Source organism: Pelodiscus sinensis, chromosome 6 (genome assembly GCF_049634645.1).
Source record: "Pelodiscus sinensis isolate JC-2024 chromosome 6, ASM4963464v1, whole genome shotgun sequence".
In the NCBI taxonomy this organism is placed as follows: domain Eukaryota; kingdom Metazoa; phylum Chordata; order Testudines; family Trionychidae; genus Pelodiscus; species Pelodiscus sinensis.
In genome coordinates this window covers 75900195-75925247 of record NC_134716.1, presented here as the reverse complement: position 1 = coordinate 75925247, position 25053 = coordinate 75900195, and the positions used below count along the sequence as shown (strand labels likewise).

Below are 25053 nucleotides of genomic sequence, written 5' to 3'. Positions count from 1 at the left end.
TGCTTGTTTGAATAACAGGCATCCAAGGAGGACCAAGCCCCCCAATGTCTTCTGGAAAGAAGACTGATTCAAGTGAGTTAATGTATATTAGTTTATCAACTTTTCCAGTAGACACTGATATACTACTAGTACTTGGCTAGTCTTTTTTAGTACACAATTTTATTTTAATTATGTATAATCAACCAAACACAAGGCCATGGAACAATGACTGCTCAAAACACTCAATCTTTGTCTCTCATAGAATTTTATTAAATTAACACCAAAACTTTAAGGATAATACAGCAAGCTTTCTTCTTATGTTCATCAAGATTAGGAAAATGCTCCCTGACACATGCTAACACTTCCCAAGCAAGACAAAATTCTTTAGTCCTCCAGATAAACCATTAGCAGCACTAAGCAACATAATTTCTTACACACAGTGTAAAAAACTAATGTTTAGTAGCTTACTGAAATAAGTTTTACCCAAACCATGTACTATATACATTAAATATTATACTAATTGCTAAAGCCATATTTTAGAGCTAAAAGCTCAACACACTATAAGGCTTCCTTTAAGGAGTGATTCCTTTGGTACAGACTCAATTCACTGCAAACAGTTCAATTTACAAGCACTTTACATGTAACATGCAGAATAATTACCTCCAAACTAAGCATCTAAGTAATGTTTATTTCATCACTTTTTTCTGCTGTATCAGACAAATGTTTGATAGATTTTTTTTAAGTCTTAAAGTTTAAAGCATGTAAATTTTTATAAAATGAAACAGTCAAAAGTGAAGATGGCAGCCCACTGTCCGAACAAAAGCATTCAACAGTACATAAGGCTGCTATTAAAAATACAAAATTTAGAACTGTACAACAGTTAACGCTGGTCTCCTGTTTTGGATCCATTATGAGCAACCCCACACTCCATGTAATTCCTGCTTTTTTGTATCCTCGTTTTGATCTCTGCTCCAATCCTGTAGAAACTTCCACATATGCTAAAACATTAAGCTCATGAATAGTCCCACTGAGATCAAGTTAAGTACACAAGTCTTTGCAGGACTGGAGCTTAAACTACAAACTTGTAGCAAAGCAAGTTGTTATAATTCAAAGTCAATCGTTCTATTGCATTAGACAGTTCCAACACTGTAGAATTGTAATTTCTTTAATCAGAAGTATGAAAATAGTGTGAAAGTGTAGGAAGAAATGAGGTGTTCTTACAAATACAGTACAGGAAAGGCAAAATTCTTGCAATATTTACATGACAACAGCAAAAATAAACTTACTTGAAATAAAAAGTATAGATAGCTAAAATCATATTAGCTTTGACAATTTGTTTTTCCACATTAATGATCTCTATATATACACATACATACATATACACACGCATATATAAATGGGTTAAAATGGCACATTTAAGGACTAGCTGATAGCTTGCATTTACTTAACAGATCTCCTAAGTATGCATACCTACCAAGAAAAGCACAAAGGCACGTGCTTAACTTTAGAAAATATCTATTTGAAAATGTAATTTCTTCGTATCTGCTCTAGAATGTACAGGTCCAGGCACTTTAGTATCACCTCCTGTGCACAGAATATGGAGTTGTTCTTTGTTTAGACATTGGTGGTAATACTGTACCCTTATCTTCTGTTTTATTATTTTTAAAAATGATTCAGCTTCACCAACACCAGGCAAGTTCCACTTTATTAGCAACTTCTGGAAGCTTTCTCTAGTACAGTGTAGATGACATGCCTAATTTTAAAGCACCATATCATGTAACTTTGCTCAGAGCAAGTTAATAAATATTGTGTTTTAAAAGAAAGATAACTGGTAGATGATCAAAATGAAGATGCTCAATCTTGCTAAGATTGTGGAACTCAAAAGCGTGAGTGGGAATTTTTTTGAAAACCTACCCTAATCTAGAGAGGGGGACTTAGAAGTTTCCTTTAAAGTTTGACCTTTTCCATTGACAAATACTGATTTTATCATATTCAGTCTTTTACTGGCAATTTGCTTTGCAAGCATCAATGCTGTCAGTGCCAGCATAGTGCTAGGCACAGGATGTGTTGATCTATGTAGTCATGATTAACAAAAAGCTCTCTCAGTAGCAACAGAGCAACAATTGTGAGATTATACATGAAGTTCCCAATAACAGTGACAGATTTAAAAATATTTACAGTCTATATATACAGTGTGTAATAACGTACAGTTTACAACAATTTTAACTTACATGAAATTCTGGGCCTAAACAATTTAATAGTATTTTTAAATAAAAATATTTATATTTAGAAGGGAACAATACCCTCGGATAAGTAATGTTTTTTCCTGCTACTGCCACAGATAAATATTCTCCCACTTTTGAAAATGTTTTTCTGATCAAATTATGCAAGATAGTTTATTAGATGATGAGCTTTCATGGGGCAGATCCACTTCAATGCAATGCAAGGTAATTAAAAATGGAATATGGGCAGGATATACGACAAGATTACCAGAAGCAGGAGAAATAAGGTATTTGTTGGCACACCATGTTTACACTGTAAGAATCAGATTTACAAAATAGAATTTTTGGTACACTTTTAAACAAAGTTACAAAGAACACTGAAAATAAAGGCAAAACCTGACTTTATAAACATTATAAATCAGGTTTTAAAAATACAGCGGAACTGTCATATAAAGTACAGGCAGTCCCCGGGTTACATGGATCCGACTTACATCAGATCCCTACTTACAAACGGGGTGAGACAACCCCGCACTAGCTGCTTTTCCCCCTAGCAGACCAGGGAGACACGAAGCTAGTGCCCCACCCAGCAGACCAGGGAGACGCGGAGCGGCTTTTCTCAGCAGACACCTCAGCTTGAGAATAAAGGACTGAGGGAAGTGAGGTGAGAGAGAATAAAACTGAGCTCTGGAGAAATGTTTGGCTAGAGTTTCCCCTACAATATGTACCAGTTCCGACTTACATACAAATTCAACTTAAGAACAAACCTATAGTCCCTATCTTGTACGTAACCTGGGGACTGCCTGTAATTCAAAATGGCCAACCAGTAAGACTTTTAAAGCAGCAACTTTTTTTAAAGGCTATAGAGGTTACTACAAGTGCTCCTGGGGAAATTCTGCACCACTATGCAAGTGTACAATTCATATCCCCTGCAAATTTTTTAGTTTTGTTTTCATGCAGAAAAAAGACTTTTGATAGATGCAAAAGGAAGCCATAGAGCAGTCACAGAAAGCTCTGGCATGTTGGCCTGCATGTCTGGAGCAGACAGTGAAGATGTAAATCTTTGTGAGTGAGGTGGAACTGGGTGTGCAGGCAGGCAAGCAAAAGAGACTTGGTCCTGCTTATTTACCATTGTGGTGCACCCCGTGCAGAGAGATACGGCTTCCAGGTGTTTGGAGGTGTGTGTGAGGTAGGCTGTGTCCTTTAGCAGAGCAGAATGTAGCAGCCTTCCTGCTCAGTTGTTCCCATGGCTGTTACTGAATTAATCCTATTCTTAGTGAATTTCCCACAGGAGCATAAAATTTGTGTAAAAGTTTAAAGACTCCTTTACATTGCCAGAATGGTGTAAAGAAGCCTTGTTGTAAATGACAGAATGGCCTTAAAAATGCTTATGGTACGTTAGTGATTAGAACTGGTCTAAATTTTTTAACTGAAAATTTTCCTATCAAGATGTACACCATGAACTGTTTACTTTCATGCTGACCTTTCTGGAGATGGTCAGTAGCCAGTATAAACTGTGAGTTTGACTTCAAAACCCTCACTTGATTTTAGCTGCTGCTGATATAATAGAGCATACATCTGCATATGTCTGTTGACTAATAACTAGAAATAGAGAGACAAACTTAACTATATTACAATTAGACTAAAGGAATTTGGCGATTTCCTACATAACTCCCTACCCTCATTCTCTATGCATTGTTGCAGTTTAAAAAAAAATTGAAACTGGCATGATTATATTGCATTATTTTGACAAATTAAGGAAGAATTTTAAGATGTTATGTGCAAAATTTATTTTTTAGCCCAAATTCCCCCCAGTAGTTTAGTACCAAAGTCATGAATATACTGTGTTCTTAAGAGATATTGCAGATCTCAACTTCTTCCCTGCCCTGATTTAAAATAATGGGAGTCTGAAGAAGTATTTGGTATTCATAGACTAATACCAAGCTTTTTTAAAATACAAAATTGCATACTTATTATAAATGTATCAATCTGGGCTTCAAGTTTAAAAAAAGACTCAACATGTAGAAACATTTGATCTAACTAAGCACTGACATAAATAAAAGTGAGGATATGTTCAATGGCATCAGCATTACAAATAAATTTAATTTGCATTAAAATACTGTTATAACAAAGGTATAAAAATACATATATACTGGTTCTGAAAACAACGTCCAGTACATCATTATTATCCTGACAACCAATAACGGGAGATTTCGAAAAGGACTTGGTTGTGGTTTACTTTTCTCTGGGTTTCAATAAATAGCCTCAAATTTACTGCAGGCTTCTTGCACAAGAATTTTTTGTGGAAGAGACCTTCTGCAAAAAGTTCTTACACAACAACGTGTCCACACTGCCATGTGCTTTTGCGCAAGAGATGTGCTTTCGTGCAAGACAGCATCCACAGTGTCATGGATGCTCTTGCACAAGAAAGCTCTGATGGCCATTCATAGAATGGCCATCAGAGCACCTGTGCTTTTTCCGATAGGGTTTTTTTGTGTGCAAGAAACCCTTGTTGTCTATCCACACACCTCTTTTTGCGCAAAAGCTCTTGCGCAAAAAGGCTTATTCCTCATTTTAAGAGGAATAACTCTTGTGCAAAAACCTCTGTCTTCTAACGATTTACTGTACTTTTTCTTGCGCAAAAAAGCGCTCGTAATGTGGACACTCCGCGAGTTTCTGTGCAAAAACACTTGTTTGTGCGCAAAAACTCTGCAGTGTAGACATAGCCTCTGTGGAAAAGTGCAATTTAAACTTGTAAAAAAAGATAAGCAAAGCACAGACTGCAGTAAGGAAACCTTATAGCAAATTCCTGACTGATGCAATGGGGCATGCTTGTAAGAACAACTTAGGGAAGCTTTTTCCCATCTACTACTACTCACTGCAACTTCCCACAGCAGCAGGATGGTATTTCAATCTAACAGTGGGAATAACTATGTACCATAATCATGGGTCCTCAGCTCTGAGTTGACACTACTGGGGAGCATGCTTTTGACTGGCTGCCTTGAGCCATATTGCCCAGCAATAAGACAGTGTACTTAATATTTCTGTAACACTTCTATGCCTCAGAGAAAGACTTTATCAAACAGGCTAAGATTTTTGCCCTTAATTCTTCTTTGGGGGTTTTAAGCTGTAGATTAAAATAAGTCTTACCTATTTGTTATGTTACAGTAAACATTCACCTTAAAATTTAAAACTCTAGTGAACTGCTGTCTCTCAAGATCCCATCGTGACTTAGGAACATTTCTTTAATATAAAAAACTTCAGCTCCTTTGGCCCGAGAATCTTCATTCATGATTTCTATTTTTTATTCTACACATTGTTCTTCAGGCTTGAGTAAATGTTTAGTAGCTTTGTGGGGCGAGGAGCAAGAGGGAGAAATCAACGGCAATAGACCATGTGCAGGTCTAAATGGGGGGGCTAGACAGCTAATACAACACAAAGTTCTTATATGGAAAGTGAGTTAATGCTTAAAAAGAAGTGTAATGCTAAAGACTTTGAGAATAAAAAGGTGTTAAGGGCTTCTACCCTTAATCGATAACTTCACAATATCATATCAAAGACGACATTTTTTCATAGTCATATAGTTTTAATATTTTTAAAAATAAACTTAAGACCTCAATTAGCAATGGTAAATTTTGTGCCCATAGATGGCTGACAAAAAGACACAGTTGGGAGACTAGTTGGGATTTCTGTATTCAATAAACATACTATTTACCCAGAAGTTGAGCGTTGTGGATTGGAAAGCCAACATGTACCTTCATGGCACAGTTCCTGCTTCTAGGCAAGTTTGACTTTATAGTTAGGGCATGTGATAGATAGGAGTAGTGCTGGCCAGCACTTGATGACTAAAGGGTTACATTTAGGTTGCTAGCAGGGGTGTTGGCAGAGAGCCAGAAGAACCAACAGGATACAGCGCTGAAATCTGAATTGTATAAGATGCCTTGCCTGCTTTCTTTGTGTGGAAGTTAAGCCAGGAGTTGAGAAACACAGAATGATTTAAACACAGGCAGGACTACCACTCCTCCAAGGAATTTGAGGCATGGAAGTGGACTGAACCAGGAAGGGATAATAAAGGGAGTAAATAAAGGGAAAATGTGTATTTAATCCCAATCAGGGCATTTTTCTTTGTTTTGGTTAAACTTATCTGTGTGAATATATGTCTTTCCTACCCCATTCACTATCTAAGGGTATGTCTACACTGCCACCCTTGTTCGAACTAGAATGACTAATGTAGGCATTCGAACTTGCAAATGAAGCCCGGGATTTAAATATCCCGGGCTTCATTTGCATGTTCCCAGGCGGGCGCCATTTTTAAATGCCCGTAGTTCGAACTACCTGCCCGCGGCTACACACGCCATGGACTAGATAGTTCGAATTAAAGTTCCTAATTCGAACTACCGTTATTCCTCCTGCAATATCCCGGGGTTCATTTGCAAGTTCGAATGCCTACATTAGCCACCCTAGTTCGAACTAGGGTGGCAGTGTAGACATACCCTAAGAGAATACCCAGAAATATTCTCTGTGTTTTAACATGTTTTATTCAGTTGCTCTAATACGTAGCAACCCATTGTGTTTTATCAAGAATATCTGTTTTGTTAACAAAATCACCTTTTTAAGGCGATGATTTGATTCCTGTGTCCTGAATAGAAACAGGAGTACTGTGAGTGTATGTCTGCCTACCTTGAGAGGTCAGCTATCAGAGAGACAGTTTGTTTTCTTTTTTCAAGCTCTCTTGTAGCAAAATAGCTTGGGGTACCTTGGGAAGGGAAGTCCAAGTCCTTTCTTCCTAGGTTCAAGAAAGTTTGTTTCACTTGGTGGTGGCAGCTACCCTCCCAAAGTCAGTAAATCTGTGACCCTGGGGAGTTTTTGTAAGCAGAGCCTATAGAAGCAAAGTATTTAAGATCTCTTGCAGGTCCCCATCTCCTGCACTTGAAGTGCCAGAATGGCAAATAGCCCTGATGGGGCATAAGTGGCCTCCTGTTCACAAGTTCATTTCCTTTGACTAAAGAACAGATGTTATATAACATTGGGTTTGAGCACTGAAGCTTTTGGCAGCTCTTCTTCCACATGTGTTTGTTCTCTCTCACTGATACCATATGCCCTTTTGCTTTGTTGTACCAGTTGTTTTTTATCTACGAAAAAAGAGGTTTAAAAAAAAGCATGCAGAATTTGTGGCTGCATGCTCTTAGGGAGCTGGGAAATCCTGAAGACTTCTACAATTGCAAAAATATCTACATGATAGTACAGCCCAAAAGGCACTCTAGGGTGCCCTGGAAAACCCAAAAATACAGGTTTATGATGTTTTCTCCTTTCCTTTGATGTATAAAAAAATTCTAAACTTAAAAAAAAGGAGAGAGAGTTCCTATCAGGACTGTCACATCTAGTCTTCCCTACTTTTTGATCAGAACTCAGATGTCTCAGGCCTGCTCTAGACACAGACTTCCACCTAGTTAATGAAAAAGATGCTATTTTAAACCAATTTAGTTAACTGATGCAAGTTTGTGGTTTGCTATTTTTATTTCCGCTCAGTTTAATCTTGTTAAAAATAATCAAATCAAGTGAAAGTGAAATAAACCACTCAAACTCAATACACAAGACAAACTTCAATTTAGTTAAACTAGAGGATTTTTTTTTAAAATCATGCTCTAGTCATGTCCTCATGCTCACAAGCCACATCTTATCATCTGCATGGACAGGGCTGTTAAAACCTTACTAAAGATACCTTATCTTCCCAGGTTTTTTCCCCTCAAAAACAGGTATTCATGAAGAGAGTCACACAAGATTAAGTATCCTGCATTTTCAGTTCTCTGCAGCTATGTACAAAATTCTCCAAGAGAAACTAAGAAAACCTTATTTTTTAATGTAAAAAAGACAATTCCTGCTAGTGGTACATATGCCATAAGCCTTCTCTCTACATAATAAAGACGCAACAACTAAAAAGGGCATACGCCTACTCTTTCCTTTGTAGATCATTGAGAATGCCAGACAGATACACAAGTAATTTGTTCCCTTAATATGAAGCACAAAACAGATTATAACTGAGCTCATGAAAGTGTCATTTAGCTACAGATGAACAGACACGTGTTTTATACCATACTCATCACCATAGTAATGTCCTTTATACCATTCTTCTTTGTCCAACTCACCATGTCAGAAAGATTTTCTGGCCAACATAGGCTTTGTACAAGTCACCTGTATTATGCAGGATCTAAGTCACCTGAAGTCACTGAAGGGAGACTATCTTCCAACCAACCTGAAACCTACAGAGCCACAGAGTTGGATCCAACTTTTAAGAGCCAATAGTTAGAAATTGTAATCAGAATATAGAAAGACAATCAAGCTGTTTCTTGATGTATCAATGTCACTTCTTCAGTTGTGTTTGTTTCATCAGTATTTTTTCAGAAGAGTAAGAAATCTGACACTTGTTAACAGCCCTAAAAAAGCTCAATCATATTAATAAACATCTTATATAGGATGCAAACATCTTTTTATATAAAAGTCTCTGTATAATCGCTGCTAATTTTCAGTTATGAGCAGAGACAACAAATCAATGGGGATGGAAATTCTATATAGAAATGTGGTTCTTCTCATGGATTAAGCATCTTTCAGAACCTAAATTTCATTGCAACACTTCAGGTTGTACGATAAGCTTCAATATAACTTCCCATGATGAGTTTGCAGTCAGAATGAAAACACTACTAAAAGATGTGGGGTTTTTTTCCTAAATGAGCATTCACCTTGGAAATCAACGTGTTACCACTTAATTGCTACTACTATCTTTTCATTGCTAATCGTATACAACACACATCCAGTGAATGGGCCATTTCAACATTGCTGGACCTATCTGGCAATCATCTGAAAATGCATTTTTTCATAGGAATGTCTCAAGTTTTGAAACTATGAAGTCAAATATGATTTATGCCATTCACCTAATGGATGCCACTGTTACTAATCAAAAATTAGGTTATTAGTGAAGCTTACAGCACTGTTAGATATAAAGTACTATACTCCTACTGTAACCAGCAGGATCCTAGGAGTTTTTTCAGGACATTTAAGAGGGCATGTGTGCAGAAAGGGGTACAGGTAAGAGGCAGTGGCATATAAACCTTACTGTAGTAACAGCAAATGAGCTACAATATTTTTGAATGATTTCAAGGCCATTTGATAGAGAAAGAGGAATTGAGAAATATCTAAAATCCTTAATTTTTTATATTCTTTGATGTTTTGTTTCCCCATACTACAGATTTGCAACATTTAAATTAAGCATTTTGTAACAGTCTTTCCATTTATTTATTATATTCTATGTTTTGTTTATACAATTCAGACACCCAAAAGTGTTGCCCATATTTTTTATGCATAGCAAATACTACTCTCATACTAAAAGATATCTTTCTGCAGTGCACTTTTTTAAATTAAAATTTTAAAATGTTGCCCCACATTAATTCCCAATCCTACATTTCTGATAGCAGTATACACAAAGCAAGTGCATTTTTGTCATTCTAGCTTGTCCTCAAAATGTTCAACTAAGGATCTGTTATTCAAATTAAACAAAACTTGTAAAATTATACTTCACTCCTCCTTACTATAGGTTTTTAAATTAATGTACAGAAAATATATTTCTGAGACTAAAAGATGTTCAATATTTCTATATCAGCAGGGTAACTTGCATTACACTAACCAACAAAGTAAGAGTAACAACTTTTGAGTGAATCTCTTTCAACAAAATCACAAAGGTTCTTTATTAAAAGTTTAGTACCTTTGTAGAGGCACCAAAAATGGATAGCCCTTTCATCTGAACTTTCAAAAAAATATTTAATTTTAATTAAAAAAGGGATCTTGAATTTACTTGGTACATATATGTCCTTGTCCCACTGTCCTGTAACATACATTCAGCAACTTATAGATTCAATATTTCTTTTTATAGTCTTCATGTATATATATTATATATTTAATATATAATATATATGTATATATACTTACAGATACATACACACTCAGCAGGATTATTAGATATTCTTTTTAAACAGTTTGATCAGTGTTGATAATCTATTCCAATCAGTTTGTGAATTCAATGGAATTTATTTATTACCTGGAAAAATGAAATTTAAAAGACCCAAATGGAATATGTGGATCATTAGTAGCACCAATATTGTACTTGCAAGGGTTAATATGGCCCTTCATTACTTTAAAATAACTTCAGGGATTGACAATATGTATTTTTATAATATTCCTCTTACAGCTTGAACATTCCTGAACTCCTCAGGCAGCAAGCAATACTTGCTGAGTCCATGGATTTGTTCCTATCCAAATTCAAATACTACAGCTTTCTTTACTGTAATATACAGTATTTCTTCTGTTGGATTTTTTTGCTTTTCACACAGAAAAGTGATCAATATCATTCCAACAAAAAATTTTCTTTCCCCATTTGTATGGCTCAGTTTCAAGATTGTTTAACTAGGCAGACACCATTAATGTTACCTGTACCTCATTACCACTTTGAGTCATCAGTCAACAACTGAAGTAATATACAAAAGTTTTGAGGGTGGCTTAGTATTAATGGAAAGCAAGGTACTCACAGGCACACTAGTCTTTTAACTAGCCCTCCAATATCAGCCACACAAAAAAGATTAGTCACAGTTCCAATACCATAATTCAGCAGTTAGTTACCTACTGTTTGGTAACAAAAGTTAAACCCACTTGTGACTTTAAACATAGCAATATTCACCCTGAGAATACAGAGGAAGCATTTAAGAATAAAATTTGATATGTGTTTTTTCTTCACGTATGCATTCTTCCATTTTTTCTTCAGCCCCTCTGGGGTACATGGGTTTGCACATAACTTCATATATTTGCTTTGTGATCTGATTAGTTCATGCCACAGTCAGATACTGGTGATAGAAAAGCCCAAAAAGGCTTGTGGAGAAGAGGCAAGCAGCAATCCACCAGGTGAGAAAAGACAGGAGTCCTCGGAATAGGAGAGGAGTAAAAATGTTCTTTAGGCTGCCCAATGCCATTGTTATTTGAACTACATTTACCTTCATCTTTCCATCAGCAGATGGAGACTCAGAGTAAACTGAATTAGGGAGTGGATTGTTTTCCACTAGAAAGTCAGAGCTAGATTCTGGATAGATGCCCCAGGAATAATTACCTGTTAAAAAGGAAGGTAATTAATTAAGCAACTAGATTCTAACTCATTTTACTATGGTTAAGTCTAAATATACAACAGCAGTAGCTCTAACATATTAGAAATAGAAAATTCTTTCCAAATATACAATTGCATTTTGCCTAACGATGACTCCCTAATTTCACTAAAGTAGATCTGGTATGACAATGATGGTCCTTCATAATTGTCATGTGTTGCTCTTCTCTTATTAATACTACAGGTTGGACCTCCAAAATCCGGGACTCCCTCATCCAACAAAATCCATGGTCCAGCATCCTGAACATCAAGAGGACTGGCGGCTTGGAGATGCTGGGGCTGGGACCAGGACCGGAGCTCCGGTGTGAATGACTAGTCAAATATCCGATAAAGCAAATGCTTATTGGATAGTTGACACTCAGGTCGACTAGTTGCTTCCCCCACTCCAGTTCTCCCTCTATCAAAAAGAGACAGCAAGGAGGAGGCAGGAGTCCCCAGTTGGCCCAAGCTCCTTATGGCACTGCGCTGTATGGAGCCCTGGGTCAGCAGAGTCCCCAGCGGACCCCAGGCTCCACGTGGCGCTGCCACTTTGAAATGCCACGGGGAGAACAGGGGCAGTGGAGGACTGCTTGAGTCCCCCACTGGCCCCATGCTTCCCGCAGCACTTGCAGCTTTGAAGTGTAGCAACAGCCCTGGACCAAGTGTTGCTACACTTCAAAGGCAGAGGCACCCTTATCAACTAATCGAATAGTCGATGAAAACTGCATTGACTATTCCATTAGCCAATTAATCAAAATTTTACATCCTAGTGGCAGCCCTGGTAGCAGGACTGGGGCCAGAGACATGGTAGCTGCATCAACCCCAGTAGCGGGGCTGGGGACGTGGCAGTCTGGGTTGCTGGGGAGGCTAGGGTCAGCAGTGGGGAGGGGAGACAGGCTGGGAGGTCAGTACCAGTGTGCCTCCCCTGGTCTGGCAAATTCTCTCATTCAAGACTGGCCACGTCCCAAGTGTGCCAGATCACAGAGGTCCAACCTGTAGAACAGAACCCATGCCTCATTTACAAATAGAGCTCAAGAAACCCATGCAGTTTGAAAGATGTTTTAAGAATTAATGAAATCTTCTAAAATTAATGTAACAGATTTTTATAAAATGATATCAGAAGAAACCAGAATTGAAAAAGATGCTAGGAATGTAAATAGTTAACTGGTTAACCAGTCACCCAATAAGCATCACCCTTACCGGATAATGATTATGAGTAATCAGTTAAGCGGTGGCTAGAGGCAGTGGTGGGGGCTGCTCCAGCCGTGCTGAGTCTACTGTGTGGCACCGCAGGCAGGGAGTGCTTCAGTCCAGCTTGCCCAGCCTAGCCTGAGCAGCCCATGGCATGGGGGGCCCCAAGCAGCACACCATGATCAGGGGACTGTTCCATCATGGCCCAGCCCACCACAATGCACTGTAGGCAGGGGATCTCACCACTCCATAAGTGAGAGTGTGAAGGGGTGTTTGTCTTCCAAGATTAACTGGTTAAATCTAGTGTTTAACATTTTAAACAATAATTAACATCCCTAAAAGATACATGTTTCAATACACATGAAGCATCTTAATTTGTTTGTTATTCTAAATAGTTTGCCTGTTTGATATTCTAACATGATTAGGGATTAAAATCTGGTTGTAAAGCTTAAAGATATTGCTTTAAATTACAAGAAAACATCTCTGTATATTATTGGTTACACATGCTTTCTTTTAATGGTCAGATATAAAATGATAAAAGCCTTTCATAGTCCTAGATGACAATTTACTAAACATATGCATTTGTTCCATTTATCAAATTTTGCTTACCTAGTGTTTTCAAAAGTAAAGTTGTATGAAGCAGCATTACCAGAGGGGCCACATACTGCAATGCAATTACACAAAGGTAATAAAATACTCGGGCCACCTGAAACCAACAAAATCCTTATAAGCAAGTTAGTGTGTAAAAAAAAAAAAAATCTTAACATCGCTGACATGCTATGAATGATCAGAGCAAACATTTAAATTGTCTGTAAAATAGAGGAGCTTAAAGTAATATGATCCTTATGAGAAAAGTTACATTCTAAAGATTTCCCACCAGATTTTTAGTGTCTAAAGTACAGTCTTTAAAAAGACTATCAAGAATTTCAGAATTAATAAATGTTTCATAAAACTTAAAGAGCTCATTACTTTTCTAGTTATTTCTTTACAAGAAGGCGTGATTTAAAAAAACCATTCACTTCACTTTTTCTGAAAAAATAGCTACTATGCAATGATCTGCATTTCTACTAAGGATGTAAATATTGATCAAAGCAGTTAACCAGTTAGCCATTAGTGGGGGCACAGCAGCCAGGTCAGAGCTAGGGTTACTTATTATTGATGTGGGTTTCAGATCCACTGGTGCCAGGGTATGGCCTAGAGCCAGGTTCAGTGTGGCTGTGCCACAGACAGGAGATGGGCCTATAGTGGCGCAGCTGGGATTGGAAGCTGGCCCACAGCTGGGACCGCTGTACAGTTGGGACCATTGCATAGTTGAAAGTGGGGGCTGCCAGGGCTGCAAGAAGGGCTCGGGCCACTGGGATTGGGATCTGAGGCTGTTGCAGCACCTCCAAGTCCCACCTGTTTGCCATGCAGCTCCACCTGCCACCCTGACCACCTGAGATTCCTTCCAGCCACCTCCACGCAGCTGGCAGTGAGGTTAACCCATTACCAAGTAAGCATTCTGATAAGTGTAATGCTCACCAGGTAACCTATTAATCTATTAACCTTTTACACCCCTAATTTCTATACACTATAAATTTGTTAAAAGTAGTTTAAAAGCTAAACTTTGAATCAAGTTTTGCAAAAGTGCTTGAGTGACCCAAAAGCCTAAGTCTCATTTCCAAAAGTGAGGCGCAAACACCAAGGTCCCATTGTCTTTCAGTAAGGCTACGTCTACATTGCAGGCTTCTTGCGCAAGAACTTTTTGTGGAAGAGATGTGCTTTTGCACAAGAGAACATCCACACTGCCATGGATGCTCTTGTGCAAGAAAGCTCTGATGGCCATTCTGTGAATGTCAAGCGGAGCACCTGTGCTTTTTCCAGGAGGGGTTTCATGTGCAAGAAACCCGTTGCCTATCCACACATGCCTTTTTATGCAAGAGCTCTTGCGCAAAGGCTTATTCCTCGTAGAAAGAAGAATAACTCTTGTGCAAAATGTCCCATCTTCTGACAATCTACTGTACTTTTTCTTGCGCAACAATGTGCTTGTAGTGTGGATACTCTATGTGCTTGTAGTGTGGATACTCCGCGGGCTGTTTCGCAAAACTGGCCATTTTTGTGCAAAAACTCTGCAGTGCAGACGTAGCCTAAGACTTTGTATCCTAAGTTACTTTTGGAAAAATGTCATTTACAAGCTTTTGTTTAACAATGTGTGGTATTAATAAATGAAAATGGTCAGAAAAATAATAAATGAAAATAGAAGCTCCATGGTTAAATTTAGCGGGTTAACAGAGTTCGTTTCAAAGACCTTCACTTATTGGAATCCACTTTTAAATTATTTTATTTCTTCACAGGTCTTCCTATCCTGATCACTATCACTCCATTACATATTTATATAAAATTGTTGACCCAAAGTGTTCGGAAAAAATAAGAGGACAAAATAAAAAAACAGTATCAGCAATGAAAAAGCCATTTTAGTACATCTTAAATGAGAAGAAAATACTGGCTTTACATAAAAAAATGAAAAGGCATGGAATTCTTTAAAAAAGCACTAAAGGGAAGGCGGTTTGAGATAAGTGTCAAAAAGATGGGGAAAAGCGTTCCAAAACATGGGGTATAAAAGAGGAAATATGATGACCATTCAACCAAAACATAATAAAATGATTAATCATATTGCATCAAAGGGAGCAAACAGAAAAGCATCAACTGATAAACAAAAAGAATTGTTACCTTGTTACAGTAACCAAAGATCAAAAAGAGTGGAGGTGATACACAAATAGCAAGATGAAACCAAAAAATGATGTTTAGTGACTTTAGAGTGACTGGAAAAATAAGGATTTTGGAAGACTGGAGAAAAGGGCATTGTATGGAACAAAAGCTTTTGCTATATGAAAATTACAAAACCTTACAGTTCACTGAGATATTTGGAAGGAGTTATCTGGAAAAACAACCTGAGAAATATAGGTGGAGAAAAATGCTGATTGAAGAGAACACCAAGATTCTTAGCAATGACAACAGAAATGATTCTAGTATTGATTACTGAGAAGAGCCCTGTGAATAATCCATCTCAATCCTGAAGCCCCACATTAGTAACTATGCTTCTGAAATAAAAACTATGGGCTAGAAATTCCCTTTGAAGCCCATTGCTTTATATTTTGCTGGTGAGACAGATACTACACTATTGGTTACAGTGATACGTACCTTATTGAAACAGGCCTATTTTGTGCTATATGACACTTTCCAAACCACATCTCCCCTGGGACTGACTAACATGCTGTAGCAAGGCACACTCAAGTACTTCTCTGCAACATGAATCTATACCTCCCAAATATTTACACATTCTTACAAATTTCTACCCACCCATTTGGCCACAGTAACTTGACTACTAAAAGAAATAATTATTGACTGATAACAAGATGGGCAAGTAGTTGAACGTCCAGACTTGCAAAAGTGTCATAAAAATATACTGAACTGTATCATTTAGCTCTTTAAATAAAATCTTAAATGTTAATATTATATATATTAGTATATAGCTCATTTTACAGTTTAAAGAACTCTGCACATTTAGTACATTATACAGCCATATAATCTTATTTTTGCCTCTGTGGAAGTGGGAACATAACAGCACCTTGCTTCTCCTAACAAAACCTAAGATTTCCTCTGTGCACACCACAAGTCCATATCACTACTCAGTTACACACTCCATACACATTTGCAGAAGTCTATGTCACACCATTCATTTGAAAAATACAGTAACTGATTACCAAATATGCTGGACAAAATGTTTAAGATAGGTATAGTACTGTGATTGTCTATAGGGACAATTCCTTAGGACAGCGGTTTCCCAGCTGCTGGGCCATGAATTCCTGGTTGCCTGGCCACAGGACACCACCAGGCCACGCCAATGGCTTGAACAGAATGGCATGGCCTCAGGAGCAGGCGGATGGGGGTTTGGAGGAGGTGATATGGAGCCCACACTTCCGGATGTACCCTGGGCTGTTGGTAGAGACGGCAGCCGTGGGCTGGATGCTAGATTTCACCAGCACTTCTGGAAGGGGGGGCTGAGTGGGTCTGAGCAAGAACACAGTGTTGGGTGGATAGGGTGGGGCATTGGGAGGTGTGTTGAAGCTGCTCAGCCATTGCCCACCCCGTGCCCTTTCTCTGGACTGTTTATGGCCATGTTGGCGGCAACACATGTTGCCATGGGAACTTGGTAGCAGCACCTCCTCCCAGGCTGGCCACACAGAGTCCTCCCTGCTGAGGTAGCTGCAGCCCGTTCCTGCTCTGGTCCCGGTCCCATAGGAGTCCATTTTATGGCTGCCACTAATGGTCCTGATTGTGAGATACTCAGCTGGAGAACTGAAAATAACACAAATTTCTTACACTGAGAAATAAAAGTGTAGCTGGGGGGGCTCAGGGCTAGGGCCTGGGAATATGGGGGGCGCAGGAGTGTATGACGGGCTTGGGGCAAAAGGTTGAGGGAGCAGGAATCAGAGCAGGGGATATGAGGTTTGGTGGACCAGCAACATCGTATTTGTATATTTGTTGCATATGTAAATAATGGATATGCAGATAAAATGTTTGCCAGTCTACAGTATACAAAAAGGTTGGGAACCACTGCCTTAAGACATAGATCAAAGGCAGGAAGAATTTAGCTTGTATAACTGTCACGTGTGGGAAATATCAGTTCAACTGTGCATTTTCTGGGGTTGAAGGGTTCTCCCCTTGCAATGGGAGCCTTCTTGTTAAAATGAGTGCACTTGGGAAAACTCTCAGTTCATGACTTGGCTGTGAATTCTGAGCCTGTGGAAGGGTAAAAGGGAAAGGCAATGTTTTGTGCCCAACAAACTATGTTAAAATTTCAATGTAAATCAATTCACACATTTATCATTTTTGTTCTATTCACATACCATTTTCTGCAGATCAACTGTACTTATTCTGCCAGCCTCCTTTTTCATCTGATCCACACATTTCTGTGCTAAATTAAGGTAGGCTTGCAGGTGTTTGCGCATCATGGCCAACCGTAAAGCACACAACAGGATAATTATCCACAATCGTACTGTATCAAATGTTGCTTCTGACATTCTGTGGATGAAAACAGTATTACACTATTCTCCAAAAGTCACTCTGATGGAAATATTTAATAATTAATTGCATGACTCATATGCAAGCAATATACAATTTTCTCTTCTCCCTTAGTTGCTTACGCTTCCCTCACATGCCATGGCACGAGCTCTACATAAAATATGCAAGTGGTTGCAAAATGAAAAACTTGAAAGTTCTTTAGTATTGAAAATTTTAAGAAATCTAGAATAATAAATAAAGAATTATGTATTCCAAATGCTTTAAGATTTGGAATCTTCACTAAACAACTGTAAAATATCAACTGAATTACAACCTAATGGTATTTTTGGCCTCTAGCCAGGTTAAGTGTCACTGCAATATTTTCTAATTTAAAAAAGCCACACTAAATAAAGTTTTTTAAAAAAAACCCTAGAAATTGTAATTAAATTAGTGAGTGATCGTACTTAGATAGCTTTATTTCTAGAAACAAAAAGAGTAAATAAAAATTTTCAAACACTTTTTTTTATAACCACCACCACCGTCAGCTATCATGGTAAAAATAACAGAGTGACTATGCAGACTTTCTCCACCACACACATCAGGAAACATAGGGTATGTCTACCATGGAGACCACACTAACGAAGTCAGATAGTGTAGATGCAGCCTACATTACAGAAGGGGTTTTTCTGTCAGTGTAGGAACGCCATCTCCTGAAATAAAGTTAGCTCCCACAGCCACAATGCAAGACAATATCCCAACTACAAGGAGTGATTTGATTAGCAGCACAGTGATTCTATTAGAGTGATTGGACTAGCATCTGATGAATTATGCTAACTCAGCTGCTGCATCCCGACTATATTAAACACACTCAGGTGTCAGCAGCATTTGATCTTCAACTCATGCCCTCAACAGGCCAGCTCATTCAAGCTAGGTACTTGCGTATGCACAGAGTTGGGGCAATGATACCTATAGCTTGGGAAATACTACAGCGAAAAAATGAGCCAGGCCTATACTATAGCTGTTTCCTAGGGCTATAGTGAAATTTCTGCCAAGGCCTATGCCAGGGATTCCTTCCATGGCCAAAACCATGGATTTTAAGACCCCTTTATGGCACTACAGCCCTTTTACATGGCATATAAATAACAGAGTGGGGATGAGGAGTCTGATCCTAAGACTTTAGAAAAATATTAAAGAACCTTACAAAGGTACGCTCTCTTTACCCAGTGGTGGGTTCATAATGTAGTCTTTGGTAATTGGTTTTACCCACAATAGGACCATAAGTAAAGGTGCCAGGAAGTTTATATGCAGTAATGTTCTGAAAGAAAAAAGAAAAGGAAAAACACATTTAATATACAACTATTACACCAGTAATCTACATTTCTCTAGCCCCAAATTGTCAAGAGTAATGAGGTGTGGCAGATTTTTTTTAAATTAGTATGAGCGAGACTGAGTATCAATGTTTAATTTTAAGTACTCTTCAATTTTTATTGTTTTAAATTTTCACAGTGGCAGAAACCTTGAAGGGGATCAGACAATTATTTAATGCTAGCAAACACAGAGATAAAAACGTAAAGCTTTACAACTCTAAAATACAAATTTGTTAACATCACGTCAAAATACACAAATATCGTTAAATAAAACTCAATCTGAAGAAGTCATTTTCTGACTTTGCCTATTGCAAAGTTCAATCATTGATGGAAATATCTTTTCTTCAGTTTGTATGTACACTGAAATTATTTTTTACTGCTATGTCAGTAAACATCAAATGTTTCCAAGCCTAAAAATGTGGGCATTTCTTAACTGAAAAGGAGGTAGAAATAAGAACATAATTGCAATACTGGGTCAGACCAAAGGTCCATCTAGGCCAATATCCTGTCTTCTGAGGCATCTGACATTGGCCACTGTCAGGAGTGAACAGAACAGCTAATCCTCAAATGATCCTTCTTCTGTCATTCATTGCTAGCCTTTGAATAAAAGAGGCTAGGGACACCATTCCTACCCATTCTGGCTAATACACATTCATGGACCTAACCTCCATGAATCTATCGAGCTCTTTTTTGAACCCTGTTAAAGTCCTAGTCTTTACCACATCTTCTGGCAAGGAGTTCCACAGATTGACTGTGCACTAAGTAAAGAAAAACTTCCTTTTGTTTGTTTTAAACCTGCTACCTATTCATTTCATTTGGTGACCCCTAGTTCTTACATTGTGGGAATAACTAGAAAACTTTTCCTTATTCACTTTTTCCACACCAATCATAATTTTATAGACCTCTATCATATCCCCCCTTAGTCTCCTCTTTTCTAAGATAAGTTTTTTTAAAAAATCTCTCTTCATATGGGACCTATTCCAAACACCTAATCATTTTTGTTGCTCTTTTCTGAACCTTTTATGCCAATGCCAGTATATTTTTTTGAGATGAGGCGACCACAGCTGTACACAGTATTCAAGATGTGGGCGTACCATGGTTTTATATAGAGGCAAAAAGATATTCTCTATACCTTTATTAATGATTCCTAACATTCTATTTGCTTTTTTTAACTGCCGCTGCACATTGAGGGTGTGTCTAAACCTCGTTTCACGAGGCATACCTGCACCAGTCGACAAAGGATTCCTTGTAACCGGGGTGCGTCCAGATTGCCCCGATCTGCCGACAAACAGCTGTTCATCAGCTGGTCAGCAGAACGCGGCAGCCATTTAAATTTAAATGAAGCTGCAATTATTTAAATCGCGGCTTCATTTCCCTCTGCCGATCAGCCTAATCTACATGGCTCCATCGACGGAGACATGTAGTTTAGACACACCCTGAGTGGATGTTTTCAGAGAACTATCCAAAATCACTCCAAGATCTCTCTCTTCAGTCGTTGTAGCTAAATCAGTCCCCATCATATTGTATGTATAGTTGGGGTTATTTTTTCCAATGTGCATTACTTTACATTCATCAACATTAAATTTTATTTCCCATTTTGTTGCCCAATCACTTGTTAAAGTTCTGGTCTTCACAACATCCTTAGGCAAAGAGTTCCACAGGTTGTACGCTGCATGAAAAAAACCTTCCTTTTATTTGTTTTAAACCTGCTAACTATTACATAGGAAAAGGTTTCATTTTTTCAGAATGTTTACGGGATTTTAACAAAGGAATTGGCTAGTGCAATTTCATGATTAGATACTATGGTGAAAGGTGAATTACTTAAGAAATCACTTATGTTACACAGTAACATGATACATGCCAGCCGTTATACAGATCTACACGGGTATAATGTATGTTTAATCTAGGAACTCAGTATCTCAAACTGATAATTATGGATAATATTCACTATCCTTAGTGTCAGATAAATAATGTATATGAACATTTTTGTACTACTGAACACACACACACACACACACGATTAGTTTGTTATCCACAGAAAAACAGGGAAATAGCAATCATTTCCGACAAGTCAAATTTCCCAATTTTGTATAGTTTTTCTTAATTGGGAACCTGACTTAACCCTATGTGATATTTGGTACTAGCATCCAATTGTAAATACTCAGAGAAAAACAGTACAACAAAGATAGTACAACATTTCTAGTATAGCTACTTTTAAACATATTGGATTCAGTGCAAATTAAACTGAATGGTTAAAATAAATATAAATTGTGGGAGTGCAAAACAAGAATGATTTTTTTTATTTTTATTTTTTTAAAGTTACAGCCCATTCTCAGGACCTTTCAAAAAAATTAATCTCAGTACTTGATTGTGCACCATTTAAATAAAAATATTTCCATTAATTCAGTAGGTACAGCTACGGCCTTATCAAATTCATGGCGGAAGACCAGATTTCATGGCCTGTTATGTGTTTTCAGTGCCATGAATTTGGTAGGGCCGTAGGTATAGCATTAGGTATTCGTACCAGTGCACCACTGAAATGTTATCAGAGCCAGACTGCCCATATTCCCAGCCCTTAAAAAAGTGCTACAATATTATAAAGGAGATGATCAGGTACATAAAATTGTATCCTAAAAATATCACGTCACTCAATTAAAACTGATACTAAATCTCTGAAAACCATTTCTATTTTCAGAAGCACCTCATCATGCAGTCTGAGTAAACCACTGGTTTAGAAATAAAGCAGTGCTAGCTATGCAGTGTTGCTAGGGAACACTACAGCATCAAGAAGCAGCTCAAAGCAGTTCAGTAGCTTGTGAAAGGCTTTTACCTGCTCTTCTGCTTATTTAAGTCACAATATTAGGTTAGTAGACTAAAATGTATAGAGGGGTGGCAAGAGTCCACTTTTGTTCACTGAAGTAGTGTGAGAAAGGCTGAAAGCTCTCAAAACAACCTGAGGAAAAGGGGTGGACTAGGAGGAAAGGAGTAAGGATAAGTACTCCTAACCACAGAACACACACACATACAAATGGTGCTCCTGAAAGAAAATTAAAAGGACTAGCAAAATTAAACATTAAAAATAGCCATGCAAACAATTTTTTTTATTCTATACAATGTCACCAAGAACAAATATAATTAAATATTAGGACAGTCCAGTCCAAGATTTTCAATAGGGATCAGATACTCAGAAAACCCTGAAGTTTTGTTTAATATATTTAAATCTCTCATTTTTGAATTTGAGGCTCTAAGTAGATAAGACGCTAGACTTGAAAATGTGGCTTTAACCTGTAGTCACAACCCTCTCTCGCCAATTAAATAATTTTAATTGTGTAAGTAGCATCATAAATAATTAGCCACTTTCCTATTCCAACTTTATTGAAAATGACACTTGCATTTTATTTCCATCATTGAAAAAGATGCTACTCTATGCCTGCTGCAGTTTGAACTTGATTTTCCTACATGGTTTCCTAACTGCAATGTACTTAATATGCAACAAACAATAAAGTTGCCAAGCTTCAGTTAGAGGTTTAACTCAGAGTTCAAGAAAACCGGGAGGTATTTTTTTTCTGCTTGGTTTTTGTTCTGCTTTCTTTATTACCCTCCTGAAAACACTTCTCCCCATACTATGCCCTTTCTGTATGATGCCCCTAATCTAGCAATTGGGGAAGGTGCACAACTGAAACTGGCAGCTGTGCTCCTTCATCTTTATTTCCTTGTCTGCCTAAAAATATGATCAAAGTGAAGAGCTGAGGGCCAATCAGTCTGATGCTGATATATGAGAAAGGGAGAAAAGAATGCTCCTATATTGTCTCTCCGGTCATCTAGTGAAGGACAGTACAGGGAAAGCAGTTACTTTGGGTGATGCAAAGGAAGCTGGCAGGCCCTCTGAAAGACTTGAGAAAGCAGGTAGGAAATGGTCCTAGCAAATCACTATTCTCTCACTGGAAATGAATTATATTACTAGTTTGTACATAAATAAAGATATTCAGATGTATCTATGTGTATATATTTTCTCTTACTGTGTTATTTTTTCAGTTGCTAAATTCAGAGCATCCAGATGCATTTGAGCCAGTCGCAAGCCAGGGAATGTCAAAAAAGCACCAATAAGTGAACAAAGAACAGCCAGGAACAATTTGAAGGTTAGTTTAGACACAGGACCCCTAAAAAAAGGAAATAAACATTTTTTTGAAAATTTTAAAGGAATTTTTTCTGGACACTTCATCCCATCTCCCCCAACAGTTGAAAACAAGCAAACAGCATAAGATATTCATTCAAGATTTTGAAGAAAGCAGTTTAATTTCATCTTCCTAGGATGCCAAAACTGACTGAGCTTAGAATTACTAGCAGTAGATCCAGCAACTTAAAATAAAAACTGAGTAAACCTACGCAGGCTGTACATTTTAAAAAGAATAAAAAAAGAACTTCTATGCAGAAAAATTAATACAATCTTCCAAGAAATATATTTTGCACGTTTGGCACTATGCAGATAGTATTGAGAGAGACAGATATACCTAATTAACAGAGAAAAGCTGAAGTACATTAGCCATTGTTTTAATTTATATTATTGTGCTTGCATTCAACTTTTACCCACTAAGTAGCACTCAAATATTTTCAACTACTGATACTCTAGTTACACATCACCATTAGATAAATGGATAATTAATATTCACTTTATCTTGGGAGAATATGACTTTTTAAATTATTGACCCACAAACGTAAAATGAACAAGCAAAAAACTAGAATCAAATATTTGATCTTTCTGCACCCGTCTTCAGGATTATGTAAGAATCACAGACCTAAATGATGCAATACTGATTACTATTAATAGGTGGCAACAAAGAATAGAGACCCATACAATAGAATTTTAGTAGATACATTCATAATCCATCTCATTTAACTCCCAAGAGATGCCATGACCATGCAATCACTGCCTGTAAATTGCCAAGACACTGCAGTGAAGTTCAAAAGGGAATTAGGACAGTCAGGCACTAACTGGAAAATTAATTAAAAAGTTAGGAAAGCACGATGAGAATAAATCACAGGGAGGATAGCTTGCAGGTCAGGAAATGCAAAATGTTCAACAGAAGCTATAATAAAGGTTGATTTACTTTAGACCCACAGTCCTCAGATACCTCTTCCCAAAAATGTTGTATTAATATGGTTGTTGAAAAAGAAATTCAAAGTCATGGTCCCAGAGCCATCACAATTCACTTCATATATACATACTGACATCATCTAAACATTTGAAAGCATGGACTAACAAAACAGATATATTTAAAATATTACACGCAAAAGAGATTATTTTTGATTGTGTATGTAAGAAACATCACTTAGATTATAGAATATGCCTTTGTCAGGCACATAAAACCTGGGTATCCTAAAGCAAACAGATCATACTTGCACAAGAAGCAGTTCACAATAACCTGAACACAGAATTAGATGCCAAAAACCAGTTACTTACCTTTTCATAACTACTGTTCTACAAGATGTTGTTGCTCATGTCAATTCCATCCTAGGCATGTGCTCACTCACATGCACAGTTGCCTCAGATTTTTGCTTTAATGGTATCCACAGAGCCAGCCCTCTGAAGCACTGCACTCATGCAACGGTATATCAATCACCATCGGCCCTATGCCCTCTCAGTTCCTTTTTGCTGGCAACTCTGAAAGAGGTGCAGAAGAGCAGGTAATGGAAAGGACATGAGCAATATATCTTACAGAATAACAATTATGAAAAGATAAGTAACCTTTTTTCTTCGAGTGCTTGCTCATGTGGATTCCATTCCAAGTAACTCACAAGCAGTATCTATGGAGGTGGGTTTGAAGCTGACCACGTGGCAACATGCAGTACTGCTCTATTGAAAGCAGCACTGTCCCAGTTAAGCACATAGTGGGATGTGAAAGGTATGGACCGACGACTAGGTAGCCACCCCATAGATGCCCTGAATAGACACTGGGCTAAAAAGGCTGCTGAAGAGGAGAGTGGGTAGTGACGATTGTTGGGGGCATCACATTCATTTGATCATAACAGTAGCAATTGAGGCAGTCATTCATGAACAAAATCTTTGAGCAGAAAA

General features: G+C 37.8%; 1 protein-coding gene across 9 annotated transcripts in view; it reads right to left on the bottom strand.

The window, feature by feature from the left end:
- Positions 1-227: 227 nt before the first annotated feature.
- Positions 228-25053, bottom strand: part of TMEM161B (transmembrane protein 161B) — an 84859-nt gene continuing 60033 nt past the window's right edge. For 7 of the 9 annotated variants that reach the window (XM_075932178.1, XM_075932180.1, XM_075932181.1 and 4 more), the window contains 5 exons: positions 22997-23137; positions 18812-18925; positions 17457-17631; positions 13177-13273; positions 228-11346 (listed from right to left, as the gene is read on the bottom strand). In XM_075932178.1, the coding sequence (XP_075788293.1) occupies positions 11069-11346; positions 13177-13273; positions 17457-17631; positions 18812-18925; positions 22997-23137 (805 nt within the window). In that variant the 3' untranslated portion in view covers positions 228-11068. The remainder of the gene's footprint in view (positions 11347-13176; positions 13274-17456; positions 17632-18811; positions 18926-22996; positions 23138-25053) is intronic. The other 2 variants (XM_075932185.1, XM_075932184.1) reach the window with 2 other exon arrangements.